This window comes from Aquarana catesbeiana, linkage group LG04, assembly GCF_042186555.1.
Source record: "Aquarana catesbeiana isolate 2022-GZ linkage group LG04, ASM4218655v1, whole genome shotgun sequence".
Classification (NCBI taxonomy): Eukaryota; Metazoa; Chordata; class Amphibia; order Anura; family Ranidae; genus Aquarana; species Aquarana catesbeiana.
In genome coordinates, this window is record NC_133327.1 from 81,051,781 (window position 1) to 81,067,901 (window position 16,121).

Below are 16,121 nucleotides of genomic sequence, written 5' to 3' on the forward strand. Positions count from 1 at the left end.
TAACTGATCAGGCAGGGGAGGGAAAAGGCCTGCCTGCCTTTTCCCTCCCCTGCCTAATCAGTTGTGATTGTATTACAATAAAACCGTTCTGCAAGTATTGAGTGTGCAGCCATCCAATCATTCGTATACCTGAAGGTTATGTATGTTGATGGCATTACCAGCTCAATTTCCTGGTTTCTTCATGGAACCAATATTGTCAATGTTTTACATTTAACATTTACCTTAACTATGGTCTTATGTGTCTGTTTGAAAAATGCACCGGAATTTGTTTTGTCCTGGGAACATTTTTTTATTTTTTTTATTGTTCTTTTTTCTCTGTGTCTGTATTTTATATCACACAAACAGTTAATACAAATTACTTGAATAAAAAAAAAAAAAAATCTAGATCACCTCACTTATCGCATTTAACATTATTTAATAATGTAAATATTTTCCAGGGTAAAATATCTCAAGCAAAGCAGATTTATCCTGAGAGAATTGAAGTCACTCAAAGTGCTAAAAGTCTGGATGCAGAAATTAACAAGCTGAGAGCAAAGATCAACTCAGAACGTGAACTTCATGGAGATCGAGAAGAGATTATAAAGTAAGCTAAAGGTCTAAATGAGAGAGGTGGGGAGGGGGGGGGGAGCAAGAGAGGCGCCAAGTCGCCTATAATGCAGTAAAGCTTAATTCAAAAAGACAATAATAAAACACAAAATTGTGCGCTCACAAGCATCTCGGTGAGTGAGACATAATGAGAAAAGTCTGTGCTGACAGGAGAGTCCACATGAAGCCAGAGCTGCTGGGATCGCCGGAGCGCTGTCAGAGCCTGAGCATGGATGCAGATGACCCGACAGGAAGCCACCGCGGGAGACACAGGAGAACTGTTAGTGGAGCTGTCGGAAGTAGGCTTCCTGTATTCAGTACCCTTGTGTGCATAAACTACACATGGGTAGATTGTTTACCACAACACATTTATTATTTAGGCCTCATACATATGGGCAGTTTGGTCCTTCAGCCTCAAGTCCTGTTTTCCACGTGCTGCTCTCAGCAGCTGAAAATCTGACAGGGTGAAATATGCAGTGGCTGGACTCTGTACCAAGCAGTATTTACATTTAGAGCCGTATGTGTTCACGGACCTGTGCGACAGAGTCCAGCTATTGCATACTTTAACCTATCTTAGATTTCGATTGGCTGCTGGCAGCAGGACTGGACGCTGCACCTGTGCCTCCTGGGCGCCCAAAACTGGGATTTGACGCTTGCAGGCCAATCTGCCCATTAACATGAAGCTGAATTAAAAATGTGTTCTTAATTGTAAACGTTTAAAAAAAAAAAAAAAACTCTGGCCAGTTTAATAACATGAAGCTGAATTAAAAATGTGTTCTTAATTGTAAACGTTTAAAAAAAAAAAAAAAACTCTGGCCAGTTTAATTTCTGCAGAATGCTCCATCTGTGAATTCATCCTTCCTATGCACAGCATTATCTCCAGAATAATTAGACCAGTGCAGTGTCACTTCCAATTTCTATGGACAGCAGACTATCCAAAGTGTGATAAATAGTTCGTAGTTGTGACACAGACTGGAGATGGAGTTGCTGAAGATAATGAGAGAATATAGGAAACTTTTACATTTTTCTGCATGGTTCTGTTTTGACCGCTTTCTTTTTTGAAACAGCTGCTATAACCTTAGAGCACGGAGGTTCCAGTTTTTGTTAGTATCGATAGGCAGGGAAAATGCTTGACTAAATCTGGAACTTTGATATTACTTTGTATCCTGTTCAGCCTCCACACAGCTAAAGTGTATGTAAACACTGTTTAAGTAGTTGTGAATGCAAGTTATCATCTAATCGTATTTAAACAAAATAAATATGTAATCATAAATAATTCATATTTGTAATTGTAAAAAAAAAATTGCTATTGTACCATTTTCAGACCTTTTTAACCACCTCAATACAGGGCACTTTCACCTCCTTCCTGCCCAAGCCATTTTTCAGTTTTCAGTGCTGTCGCACTTTGAATGACAATTGCGCGGTCATGTTACACTGCACCCTAATGAAATTTTTATCATTTTTTTCCCCACAAATAGAGCTTTCTTTTGGTGGTATTTGATCACCTCTGCGGTTTTTATTTTTTGCGCTATAAACAAAAGAAGAACGACAATTTTGAAAAAACACAATATTTTTTACTTTTTGCTATAATATCCAATTTTTTTTTTTTTTTTAACAAATTTTTTCCTCAGTTTAGGCCGATATTTATTCTTCTACATATTTTTGGTAAAATAAAATCGCGATAAGCGTATATTGATTGGTTTGCGCAAAAGTTATAGCGTCTACAAAATAGGGGATAGATTTATAGCATTTTTATTTATTTTTTACTAGTAATGGCGGCGATCTGCGATTTTTATTGTGACTGCGATATTGCTGCGGACATATCGGACACTTTTGACACATTTTTGGGACCATTCACATTTATACAGCGATCAATGCTATAAAATTGCATTGATTACTGTGTAAATGTGACTGTCAGGGAAGGAGTTAACACTAGGGGGCGCTCGAGGGGTTAATGTATGACCTAAGGAGGTGATTCTAACTGTGGGGGGAGGGGACTGACTGGGGGAGGTGACCGATCGGTGTCCCTATGTACAAGGGACACGCCATCGGTCTCCTCTCCTCTCTGACAGGACGTGGATCTGTGTTTACATGCACAGATCCACGGCCCTGCTCTGTTACCCGGCAATCGCGGGTGCCTGGCGGACATCGCGGCCGCCGGGCACGTGCACCGGGTCCTGAGCGACGCAGCAGGCACACCCCCTAGTGGCTCGGGAGGGCGATCACGTCATATGACGTCCGCCCAGAACAACAGAAGCCTCGTCCCGCCATCATATGACGGTGGGCGGTGGCTTAGTGGTTAAAGTGCAGGTCACAGGATCACTTCTCCTTGCTTGGCAGATCACAGAACTGGGGGTGGGCGTTTCCACATTGGTAGGCATGTACGTCATTTAAGTGCAAGCGATGTATATTATGGTCCCTTGCGCTACTAAGTGAATAAATAAACAATGATGGAAAGCTGCTGCTATGCCTAAAGTGTACACAGTGCACAAAAGTGAAAAATTTTAAGTAGGAGTGATCAGCGCAAATTTCTAAATATTAAAAATAAAAATAATTGATCAAACATGTGCTAAAGCAATTTAAACAGTGAAATGAGAGTTAAACGACTCTTCTAAGAGGTCAAAACAAATTCTTAACAAAAATCTTTGTGACTTCGCAAAAGCTTAATGCTCCCAGAGCCCATACCTCCGTAAGAAGTATAATCAGCCTTATGGATCTCATGTGATGGAAACAGGCTCAAAGCTGCGAATCTCCAATTTGCAAACATGCTGGGGGGTCCGATTCTAGGTGGTGTTAGACCGGGCTCGAACCTCCCTATAATGGTGTCAAACCTCCCTATAATGGTGTCAAACCTCCCTATAATGATGTCAAACTTCTCCTTCAGGGCTCCCGATTACACGGTCAACTTGCGGTTCCAAACATTAAAAGAGAACAAAGAATAGCCTCCCATAGTGTAGCACATATAAACAGTACAGGTTTATTCAAATGCCAAATGGATGCTTAAAAACAACGTATGGGCATGGCGAATACGTAGAGCGAACCGGAAGTGATGTAAGAGGCGTCTTGAACACCATATTTGCACTGCACAATCTTTTTTAACTTGTTTTTAATGTAATGATCCATTTGGCGTTTGAATAAACCTGTACTGTTTATACGTACTACGCTATGGGAGGCTATTCTTTGTTCTCTTTTCATGTTTGGAACTGCGAGTTGACCGAGTAATTCGGGAGCCCCTGAAGGAGAAGTTTGACATCATTATAGGGAGGTTCGAGCCCGGTCTAGAATCGGACCCCCCAGCATGTTTGCAAATTGGAGATTCGCAGCTGTGAGCCTGTTTCCATCACATGAGATCCATAAGGCTGATTATACTTTTTACGGAGGTAAGGGCTCTGGGAGCATTAAGCTTTCGCGAAGTCACGAAGATTTTTGTTAGGAAGAATTTGTTTTGACCTCTTAGAGACGTTTCGCTAATTTTGGAATTTTATCACTCATTTCACTGTTTAAATTGCTTTAGCACATGTTTGATCAATTATTTTCATTTTTATTATTTAGAAATTTGCGCTGAACACTCCTACTTATAAGTGCAAGCGCATACACAGCAGCATAACGTCACTTCCCTCTTCACCAGCAAACTTGCAATAACCATTCACATTAAGACTGGCTGCAGAACCAGCTGTCAATCAAGAGTGGAGGGATGGGTGGAAGGCATGGCCACACACTGTTCAAAGAAGATACAGGCAGGCTGTGCCCTTGCACAGCCTGCCTGTCTCAGAAGAGCATGACAAAGCACGCAGACTGACCAAACTAGCACATATCGGCTAGCGTGGTCAGAGTTCAACTTGGAGGTGGGGAAGTAGCAGGATCAGTCAGGTAATCCAGAAGAATAAATAGATCAAATAACATAGTTCTATAAAAAGCACTGAAAAAATACATAGAGACAGATATAATACATTGTATTTTTGTGTTTACAAACATTTTAATGAGCTTTTCTAATTTTCTCCTGTCTTGTCTGTTAAAGCGGAACTATACTTAGCTTGAATCTAGCAATGCGCCGTCCCTGGAACCCGTCAGTTGCTAAGATGTTCAGGTGGCTGGCTTCAAGATCTTCCTCACCAGCTGCTTTCGATGGCTGGGCCGAGATGACGTCACTCCCCGCATGTGTGGGAGTGCATTCCATCAGATCCGAATTTGTGCAGTGAGCTGTGTTTCCAGCAGCTTACTATACAGGGGCTGACAGGCAGGTAAGCAGCTGTAATGTAGGAGAGACAAAGTATGTCTCTTCTGCATTAAAAATCCTGCCTGTCCTGCAATTTTTAGTTTGGAGCCAAGTTTCACTTGTTGATCATGCCAGAAATCTGTTGCACTATTCTCATTGCTCCCAGCTGTTTGTGTAAATTTATGAAACACCTACCTTAATTTATGGGGAAGAGAAGAGGGGGGTGATGTTCTGTACTTGTCTCCAGGAAAGACCGTGCTGCTTCTCCTTGAATATGGTATGGTGAGTGTGGTCACTCTAGGGCAAGATTGCTACCAACAGGGTAAGGTAAGGGACTCTTAAGGACATTAGACCTGGAATTGGGTATGTTTCTAGGGAATTTGTATTTGGGGGGAGAATCTTCAGGATCAGAGGAGGACACTGGAATGGACTTTAACTCACTGCAGTTTGGACTCTGTTCTTTATCTTACTTCAATGATCCATGGCACCATCAATTTTACATAAGGGGTCAAAATCTTTCCAATGAACTGATTTTTAAATGGGAAAATCTTCCTGCTGTGGTAAATGCGTCATATTCTGGAGCAAATGTTCAAATCCAAGCAGCTGCTATTCCTTCTGCTCCTGTCTTTGCAGGGGAAAGAAGTCAGTTTACATGTATCACATGGTATAATCCATGGGTGGTCAACCTGTGGCCCTCCAGCTGTTGCAGAACTACAAGTCCCATCATGCCTCTGCCTTTGGGAGTCATGCTTGCAACTGTCAGCTATGCAAAGCCTCAGGAGATTTGTAGTTCTGCAACAGCTGGAGGGCCACAGGTTTAGCACACCTGGTGTAATCCAATCTACCCAGGTTGGTGGTGGTGTGAGCCCTCTCGTGGGGGGGGGGGGGGGCATTTGGCAACAGAGGCTGGCTGGTGACGCCACGTCTCTAGGACTTCAGAGCTGTTGTCAAGTGTTCCTGACACAGATTTGCCAGAGGTTTTCAATCACATGACCACATAAGAGGGAATTAAAGTAAAGGTATTTTCTCTAATCTCGTTTATAAAGGCCATGAAGTATAGATTGGAAGAGAGAGTAGATAATGTTTTTAACAAACCTTAGCTTTTACTTCCACTTTAACTCCTGGTTATTTTAATGATGTATCAACACTTCATCATAAAGATACTCTCAATCAATCTTATTGAAAGTGTTTATGGACACACACAACAACCATGTGACAGACAATACTTCCTAATTTGCTTATTATTAAGCAATGGGAAAAAGACCAATTTTACAGTTACAGAAAATTGTAAGTGAATTCAATCAATACATCTTAGGCCTGCTGAAGAGACAATACATTTTTACTTGTTTTACCTGAAGTTCTCTTTTCATATTCATCATTATCGAAGTTGTGTTTTTTTTTCTTTATTTCAGAGAATACCATGCCTCAAAAGAGAAATATCAGGAAATGGATAGCAAAGTTAAAAACCTTAAGAAGTTTGTAAAATTGTTGGAAGACATAATGACGCAGCGATATAAGATGTACCAGCAATTCCTGAGGTAGGCCTACCTTCCAAATTCTAACATCTTATGTTGCTTTTAAATCTGCTATATTTTTTTCTCTAATAAATTGTTATTGAAACTTTTTAAGCATAGATCAGGGCAGTATAAATACACAAACCAGCAAAAAAACTTGTGAGCTGCTACCAACATGTGCTACACCCTCAGATGCCAGTACCTTCCCACACTCTCATATACATGTTCTACTACAAAATCATATACCCATCGCTAATTCCTACTATTTACAAGCGTATATAATATTACATCTGACGCGTCCCCAATATCTTATATGACAAAAAATAAATAATAAAATGTGAGAAATAAAACAACAAAATCCAAACAGTCTCTCCAGCTGAAATTCCTGTGATATATTTTGGTGTCCTTAGTGTAAACATACTGATGTCTTGCTGGAATAGTCACAATCTATAATCGTGCAACCAAAATCTCCTTGTCTGTGCATCCACCACCATCAGATGTGCCCTTGCATGGTATAAAATGGTTAAAGTCTTTATTAAGGTTCACAGGATGTGTTTCTCCTTTAAATGAAATCCAGCCACTTGCTCTTTCCAATCCTGATCTCTGCTCATCTCCTCCTCACCAGTATCTCTGCAAAACTTGGTAATCTCAGTGTGGTGACGTCATTCACCTGTAACCCCATCCTACGCGTTTCGTCACCGGGTTATGTATTTAAATTTAGTTGATTTGTCACTTTTTATTTATTTTTTTTCATATAAGATATTGGGGACACATGAGATGTAATATTATATGCGTTCGTAAATAGTAGGAAATAGTGCTGTTCTAATGGGTATATGATTTTATAGATCAGGGCAGTATGGTACGAAACCGTTACATTGAATTTAAGACTTTTGATAAGAGTTTTTACAGGTATGCCCTCCTTGAGAGCGAAAGCATTTGTTATTGATCCTAAGTTATATATTGATAAATGCCATAGGTCTAGGGAATCTATAACGTTTTAGTGATCAATAATTGAACATTTACTACCTCCCATATAGACTGAGAGGGGATTGTAAACAAGTAATAAGAGGGGGTTTGTAAAGGATTCCCAAGAGAAGTAGCGGGTATGGGTGGAGAAGGGAGTGCGAGAGTGCCAGTTTTCATTAAAGGTTTTAAAAAGCAAAAGCAAGCGAACAGTCAATTGGTAAATAGTTGATCCAAGGTCTGCTTAAACTGAGAAACAGAATCTCTAAGTGTCACTGCCATTTTCTAATTAAAGCGTTTGTTAACCCAAAAAAAAAATCCTGTTCCCTTAAAGGACGTTGTACAGCACAGGGCTCGTGCTGTGTCGTTTGGACCCCCATATCAACTGAAATACCTGGCTGATCCTGCCTGGCTATACCCTCCCCTATGCAAACTGACCACGATAATCCTGACACCGTGGTCAGTTTGCGCGATTCCATAAGCTGCAGCCTGCTATCTGTCTCTCTCTGTCTCTGGTCTTCTCCCCCTCCTCTCTCTGCCTGTCTCTGCTCATACCAGTGCCCGCTCATATCTGCTACTAAATACTCCCATTCTCTCTGTACCATTATAATTGTGCCTGTGTTCTGTAAAAAATCTGCCCAATGGTACCTATATGAGCGCATCTCCCGGCGCTCAGCTGGTTGTCGACTATCTCTTTCCTCTCTCCCCCTCCTCCCCGGCTGACGTCAGCGGGAGGGCTCGGTCCCGCCCACTGCAACCGAGAGCCGACAGTCAGCTGAGCGCTGGAGCTGAGCTTATATAGGTACAATCAGGCAGATTTTTTACAGAACACAGGCACATGGACAATTATTATAATAGTACAGAGAGGATGGAAGTATTTAGTAGAAGTGGGTTAACAACCACTTCAAGGAGAAGCCAGTTCATTTTCTGTTTTACTTGGCTAGTCGAAGACCACCATGCTTTGGTAAGAACTTGTTTAGCTGCGGTGCTCAGAAATGATTATGCAAAATTAATTATTCATACAATTTTCCGGTTTCAGGTTTAACAGGTTTTTTTGGCAAATTTTCCCCAGGCATGTATGAGCAAGTTGATGTACACCATTCCAATATTGACTGATTTTCAGACATTGCCATCAGATGTGTATATGGGTGTACAGATGTGTCAAATGTTGTGGGACATGTACCAGTACATAAGTAATTTGTAATTGGATTGAATTGCTTGGGGCTTTAAAGGGCTTTAAAGTGGTATGATAACCCAAAAGCAAGCTTTTATTATATTGTGGCTTACCAGTTCTTAGATGTGATGGCTGCATTCATTTTATTTTTTAGGCTTTTTTTCCTTTTATTTTCTTCTGGTGATCCGGCCAGTAAGTCTTTTTGTTTGTCAACAGAATAAGCTGTCCTGCAGATGTAGCAGTTAGGGGGTTGATTCAAACAATTTAAAATTGACATTTTACATTTATGTAAAATCTTTATCCCCAAAAGGAACAAAACTGTTGCTGTGACTGCTTAAAAATGTTAGCTGAAGTCGTGTTCCCAGAAGGTGCTTGCCCTCGAAACAAACTACAGACTCTTGTACCGTTGGTGGTATTTAGTCTCAATTCAAATCGCACGTTACACTTCTATGGCTGTTCAAAACCCGGCAGGTTTGCTCACATGTGATGGAGATGTCCAATTTCCCAGACTCTATGAATGCAGGTCTATGACATGATACAAAGTCTCTTTGGGGTCAATATCCTAATGCTCCCTAGTGAGGCACTACTCAACTCAAAACCTGCTGGGCTTTCCAAATATCAGTTTAGGCTGACAACCTATATTTTTACAGCCGCTAAACTAGGGCTGCAACTAACAATTGTTTTCATAATCGATTAGTTGGCCGATTTATTCGATAAAACCTTTAAAAAAAAGTGTGTCGTATAATTTAGTTAATATGTAAAGTATAAAATAAAAGGCATTTTATTCTTAAATATCTATATGCAATTGTAAATATAAACAACCAACTATATGGTTAGGGAGCAAAATCTTTAATCCACTCTGAGAATAACAGACAGAAGAGATGTACTGTATATACTATTAGAGGTTGAATCTGGTAAATATCATCAGACTCAGATCAAATGTTTTATTTAAAGAAAAAAAAAATGAAAGACGGTTTTGCCGATTTTCAGACAGAACTGCAATATGTTATCTGTTGGCCATACAAAAACATTATCTTCCTTCAAAAAAAAAAATAAAAAAATTAATTTTAAGAATGTTCGTTTGATTTTCTAATCGTTAGCGGGGTCAAATCGATGTTCTTTTTCGACCACAGTGATGGGAAAATTAGAAGAAGCAGAATAGAAAACTTCTTGGTCAAAGGGATTTTCAGAACGTACATGCGGTTTTTCGTTCACAAATTACATTAATTTTAAAACTGAATGGTAAAAGCAAGAGAAATTTTCAAATGCCATTCTTTCGTTTTAATCATTTTAAATATAATGCACAATACTGGTAAACGTTTACTTTAAATGTAATTGTAATGCCTTCTATTACCACCAGTCTATCAGCCTCCACCTTCTCTGGGTCCAGATGCTGTTCTTCCCTGCACACAGTCTTTAACCGGTTCCTGACCGGCCGCTGCAGTTATACTGCGGCAGGTTGGCTCCCCTGGGCGAGCCACCGTAACTGTACATCGGCCGTTTTAAGATGCTGTAGGAGGCGCGCCTGCAGCGTATGCCCGGAGCCGATGACTGCCGGGCACCCGCGATTGCTCGTGACAGAGCGAGAACCAGGATCTGTGTGTGTAAACACACAAATCCCAGTTCTCTCAGGGAAGAGGAGACAGATCGTGTGTTCATACTAAGTACGAAAACCGATCTCTCTCCTCCCCTAGTCAGTCCCATCCCCCTACAGTTAGATCACACCTAGGGAACACAGTTAACCCCTTGATCTCCCCCTAGTGTAAACTCCTTCCCTGCCAATGACATTTATACAGTAATCGGTGCATTTTTATAGCACTGATCGCTGTATAATTGTCAATGATCTCAAAAATGTGTCAAAAGTGTCCAATTTGTCCACTGAAAATAATGCATTCTGTATGCTGGCCGATTAATCGATTATGAAAATAGTTAACTATTTTCAAAATGGATTAGTTACTGATTAATCGATTAGTTGTTTTGGCCCTACACTAAACAAATGATAGCTAAACCATGGCTTTCAGACTACATCCCTCTGGCAGCAGTAAAAGCCAAAATCCATTTGGTGCTCATTAACAACAGAGTGACGGCTAAACTCACTTTTACAATGCATAGCTTTCAAAAAAATTGGGACTCATGGATCTCTAATTTTATGCCACTTAATTTTTAATGCTGTCTACTGGATTTATGAGACCTAGACTCATCTACACATCATTGAGCTATGGTCCTAAGAACCTCTGCGATGCTCCTCCCCATACCTCTACTCCTCTCTCGTCCTCTTTTGTTGTTCTTCCTCCTTTCTCCTTTCTTCCCTCTACTACAACAGTTCACCTTCTATGAGCATATGATGGGATCCTACAAGGGCTCGGAGACCCCATGTCACTCTCCTTTCTCTTTATTGCAATTATCCAGACGCTTGGAAGTTGATCATTCTATACAACTGGCCTGTGTGCCAAGGAAGTTGGGTTGCAGATGATCTATTTTCTTTAGCCAGCAGGGCACAAGGGGGCACATTCCCTTGCCAGAATATTTGACGGTGTCCCAAATTTGCAGTGGGTGGTTAATTATGGGATTTTTTAATATGGGGGATCCAGAGTAATATACCCACCAAAATGAGTACTGTTTTGAGAGCTTGCAAAATTACCCACTGGGGGGGGGGGCAGAATGTTGGGGTATTTGCTCCCATGTGTAGTAGTTGGCTATGTAGGGAACAGATAAACCTCCCCAGTGCTTCAGTTAGAAAAGGATTTTTTCAGTTGGAAAAGGATTTGGGGGGGGGGGGGGGGAGTTGTCCCCTCTGGGAGAAGACAGGGATTTATTGCTAGTGGCTATAACAGTTGCTAGGAATCAACGCATGCAAAATCCAGTGGGCTAGTTGTGCCCAAGTTGATTGATCAAACAACTTGGTACATTTAGCCTGCCCATACATGGTTCGGACCTTGGCTGAGATTCGAACCGTCTATGGCTGGCCTTGGACTTGAGAATTGTTTACAGTTATTTAGGACAGCTAGATGGTTAGACAGGGGAGATAAGTTGGTTACTTAATAACATTATAACATTGTCTTCAAAGAGACATTCAGCCAGTATGTTCAGGTTCAATTTCATGGCCATTGCCAGGGGTTCTTTTGCCAAGAAAAACAAGAGTGGGTACAATGGACAGCTCTGTCTGGTTCCTCTACCCACTCAAAGGTAGGGTGAGCAGAACCCCAGACATTGTACAGATTTCTTTGGGCTCTGATGAATAGCTTTTACTAGAGGTGCGCCGAATGGAAATGTTGGTGCGGAAACCAAAAATGCAGGCTGCACTTAACCGGAACCGAACATGACCGTTTAAAAAAAATATATATATATTTTATATAGAATTGTATTATAGTTGACTTTTTAATTTTAGAGCATGAATTTAAATAAATTTGATTGTATTGTCCGCCATTATCAAGAAGAAAGAAAAGCTCAAGAAAAATGCATTGCTTTAACTTCTTCACACTGGTCCCTTGTGCTTCCATTGTGGTGTTAAAAATCTTGCTTGCGGCATTTTCAGTTAATTTAAAAAAAAAAAAACGCACCTCCCCATTTAAATGCATTGAGAACGCACCTGTATTATGGTTTTGATGTGGTTTTTGAAAAAATACACCATAAGCACAGTTTCCAGTGCCATTATTAGCACCTTTTTTCTCTATAGGCGGATTGCCGAAAACTCAGTTTTCAGCCAATATGTTTCAGCTGCCAAAATTTCAGTGCATCTCTAGCTTTTACCCATGTCCTGAAGATGGGTCCAAACTCCCAGTGGTCTAGGAGAAGCATTAAATTCGGTCAAAGACTTTTAATGACTAAGGCTTACCGGAAAGATGGGCGATTTTTTTTTTTTTTTTTTTTTTTTTATTTGAAATGTGAATAAGGTGGAGATTACCTATTCCTCCATTCAGTAGGGTCACCAAAATTTGGGCTAAGATTTCAGGCAGTAGTTTGATCACTAAGTGTGGTGGTCAGTGTTGGACTTGGGTATCATACAGGTGACTGCTTTCAAAAAATTCTCTCCGTTACCCATTTTGTCTGAGGTACATTGTAAAGAAGTTTGTGAGCGCAAAGTTTTTGTAGTCAAGGCCACCTACAATTTTTTTTTTTTTTATCATAGATTTTATCCTTGACAAAACCTCTGTAAGGGAGATGGGGGTTTTCCAGGAATGTTGGATAGAGGTAATTCTGAAAGAAATGTTTCAGCCACGGGTTTATCAAAGGTAATGGAGGTTTGGTATAGTTTGTTTAAATGTTTTTGGAACAGATGGAATAATTTACCAGGATTGCTAATAAATGTAGAAATGCCTTGTGCTTTTGTTTGAATGGTGGATAGGTGATTGTTAAGGTCCAAAGTGAGGTTGAGTTTATATTGTGCAGAGATCAAGAATTCTTGTTCTAGTTGTTTGAATTTGGCAGTGTTTCCTAATTTGGCAGGCGATTTGTATTGGGTGACCCTGGACACCTTTAGTAGTAGTAGGAGTAGCTTTTAGGGAAAAACACTTCAGTCTGTAGTTTTCATGGATCACGTTGGGGTTGCTTACTAGGTAGAGTTAGTCGATGACCAGTCACCCTCCCATGGTTTTGTGAAGTGAGATGAAAAGTTCAGAACAATAGCATATTGTCCTGCATTTTAAATGCAGTTTATGAACATTAATACCTCCCCCCTAAAGAAAACCTTCAGCGTGCTCTCTAAACCAGAGATTTCCCAAGTTTAGACAGGAAACTAATTGTTGGCGAGGTTCACAAGAACTTATTTTATCACACATGCAGCATTGCTTTGTCATTGGCCCCACCAATGAAAATACTGCCGCTTACCAGCTCCTATGATCTCTTTTTAAAAGAGATCATGCATGCCTGTGGCTTTCTACCCCAGCTTCGGGTCTTTGAATCTGGATGGCGCCTTAGGTTCTCCCCACAGGGTATCTTCTATGAAGCTGATAGGCACTCATCCCCCATTAAAGGATATATAAAAAAGGCTTCCATAGCGTAATACTTTTAACAGAGTTTATTGTATAAAAAGTAATGCACTTACAGTTAAAATGTAGATCAATAGCGTTGTTAAAAACATAAGCCGGCCGGCTCGAGTATGCTGCCCGTTGCTTCCGGGACCAGCGTGGTATGTGGTGACGTCAGCACGCCGCTCCTCCCTCCCCTCTTACTAAATACCTCTGACTGTCTACTTTCCAAAAAGGGGTCATTTGGGGGATATTTGTACTGTCCTGGCATTTTAAGGCCCTCAAGAAATGGGAGCGGCTATCAGTACTTAAAGCGGAGTTCCGCCAAAAAAAAAAAAAAAACAAAGTCAGCAGCTACAAATACTGCAGCTGCTGACTTTTAATATTAGGACACTTACCTCTCCAGGGCACCCCCGATGTCCTCACCCGAAGCCGATCTTTTCCTTGGCCCCCTGGGTGCAGGTGCCGGCATCTTCAGTAAGGAATCGGGAAGTGAAGCCTTGCGTCCTGTGTGTCTCCCAGAAGACAAAGGGGGCGGAGGAGGGACCGGATATGGCGTAGATCGCCGGAAGTGGGAGCAAATACCTGTATTATACAGGTATCCACTCCCCCTGAAAGGTGCCAAATGTGACACCAGAGGTGGGTAAGAACCAGAAAAGCGGAAGTTCCATTTTTGAGTGGAACTCCGCTTTAAGAATTGTTTTAGACATACAGTTATACAGTTTTCAAGTATATATAACATAGTTTGTAGATGCTGTAACTTTCATACTAACCATTTAATATACACTTATTGGGATTTTTTTTTTAACAAAAAAATGTAGTAGAATACATTTTGGCCAAAATGTATTAAGAATTTTGATTTTTATTGGATATGTTTTATACCAGAAAGTAGATTTTTTTTTTTTTTCATTTGAATAGCAAAAAATAAAAAACCCACTGGTGATTAAATACCACCAAAAGATAAAGTATATAAAAAACACACACCAGTAAAGCATACAAGGTCCAACCCAACAAACGGCAGTCTATGGTGTCAGCATGGTGAGGACAAAGATTCATTCCAATACACAAGGATCCTGCAGCTAGCCAGGTGAAGATCTGGGAAGATCCAGGGAGCTTAAACAATAAAGAAATGGCAGCGTGACATCCTCATTAGAATGATGTAAATACAAATAGTACACTTGCACGTTAAAATCCTGGTGATCGGCATAGATGGAAGATGAAAACACCACAGGGTTGTCTGCAGTGTGATGGATGAAGAAAACCGCAAGGCTGTCAATGTATCAGCCTGCGCTATCCCACTAGCCGGCATCAAGGAAATCAGATAATGACAGCTGTCAGAAAGCCCGCCAGTTTTCGGTGCAGTCGGAGCAGTGTACCTTGTGATAACACCTTTGTGTCTGTGAGAAGGGGGACTGGGGCAGGGCTGGGGGCGGTAACAGGTTTCACTCCTTTGAAAAAAACTTTTTTTTAATCTCCCTGTTGGCTAGAGGCATAGGGACAGGCTCATACACTGACAGCCTTGCCGTTTCTTCATCCATCACACTGCGGACAACCCTGTGGTGTTTTCATCCTCCATCCATGCTGATCACCAATATTTTAACGTGTACTATTTGTTTTTATGGAATAAATTACTTTATCATTCTAATGAGAATCTGGTGCTGCTCTTTCATTATTGTTTGAAATACCACCAAAGGAAAGCGCTACTTGTGTGAAAATAATGATATGCATTTCTTTTTCTTTTTTTTTTTTGTAAGTAAACGGATACAATCCAGCATCATGAAATCGCTGTCAACAGCTGAACATACACTATCACTCAAACATCTGAAAAAGATGGCACAATATCTGAACTAACAAAGGCATTGTACATGGGTGTCCACTTATAAGCATGCTGAAAGCCTAGTAAAAATGAGATACATTTCAGTGTTGCATAACTGTGCAATTACCAGTTAAAGTAGCACAGTGCTGAATAGCAGAAAATGGTCTGGTCATGAAGGGGGTAAAACCATCTGGTGGTTAAGTGTATCTTTAGTTCTTTTTTTAGTTCCTGCCTGGAAATGGACCTGGTAATACTTTTAAAATGCCTATAGATACAGTTGTATGCAAAGGTTTAGGAACCCCTGACAATTTCCATGATTGTACTCGGAGTCAATCTGTGGATAGTGTAACAAGGAACAAAAAGCAACAAGAACATAGACCTGAGTTGTGCCCTGGTCAAATGGTCAGTATGCCTGAAAGGGGGCATACCCAAGTATGAATTGAAATAAAATAAAATAGAAAAGAAAAAGGGAATGGGTGGGTGGGACACGAGATCCTACGACCACAAGCAAGGAGAAGAAGGAGGGCAGGCTTTATGCAGCCTGACTCCTCCTACAATAACAGGCTGACCTGCGGTCAGCCTTACACTTGTACTCGGAGTCAATCTGTGGATAGTGTAACAAGGAACAAAAAGCAACAAGAACATAGACCTGAGTTGTGCCCTGGTCAAATGGTCAGTATGCCTGAAAGGGGCCAAAAATGACCAGTAGGATGAATATGATGCCAAATTATAGCCTACTGAAATTACGTATAACTATCAAATAACAAATGCTTATGGTATCTCAAAAATGGCTCTGGGCCAAACCCAGAGAAACAAGACGACCTCCCCTACCCAACGGGCTGGGGTCCCTGGCACAAATACACCGAACCTGCTCCTATCACTTATG

General features: G+C 40.8%; 1 protein-coding gene across 2 annotated transcripts in view; it reads left to right on the forward strand.

The window, feature by feature from the left end:
- SMC6 (structural maintenance of chromosomes 6) overlaps positions 1 to 16,121 on the forward strand; it is a 166,775-nt gene that overhangs the window by 110,563 nt on the left and 40,091 nt on the right. For both annotated transcript variants that reach the window (XM_073625346.1, XM_073625347.1), the window contains 2 exons: positions 438 to 583; positions 6,214 to 6,339. In XM_073625346.1, the coding sequence (XP_073481447.1) occupies positions 438 to 583; positions 6,214 to 6,339 (272 nt within the window). The remainder of the gene's footprint in view (positions 1 to 437; positions 584 to 6,213; positions 6,340 to 16,121) is intronic.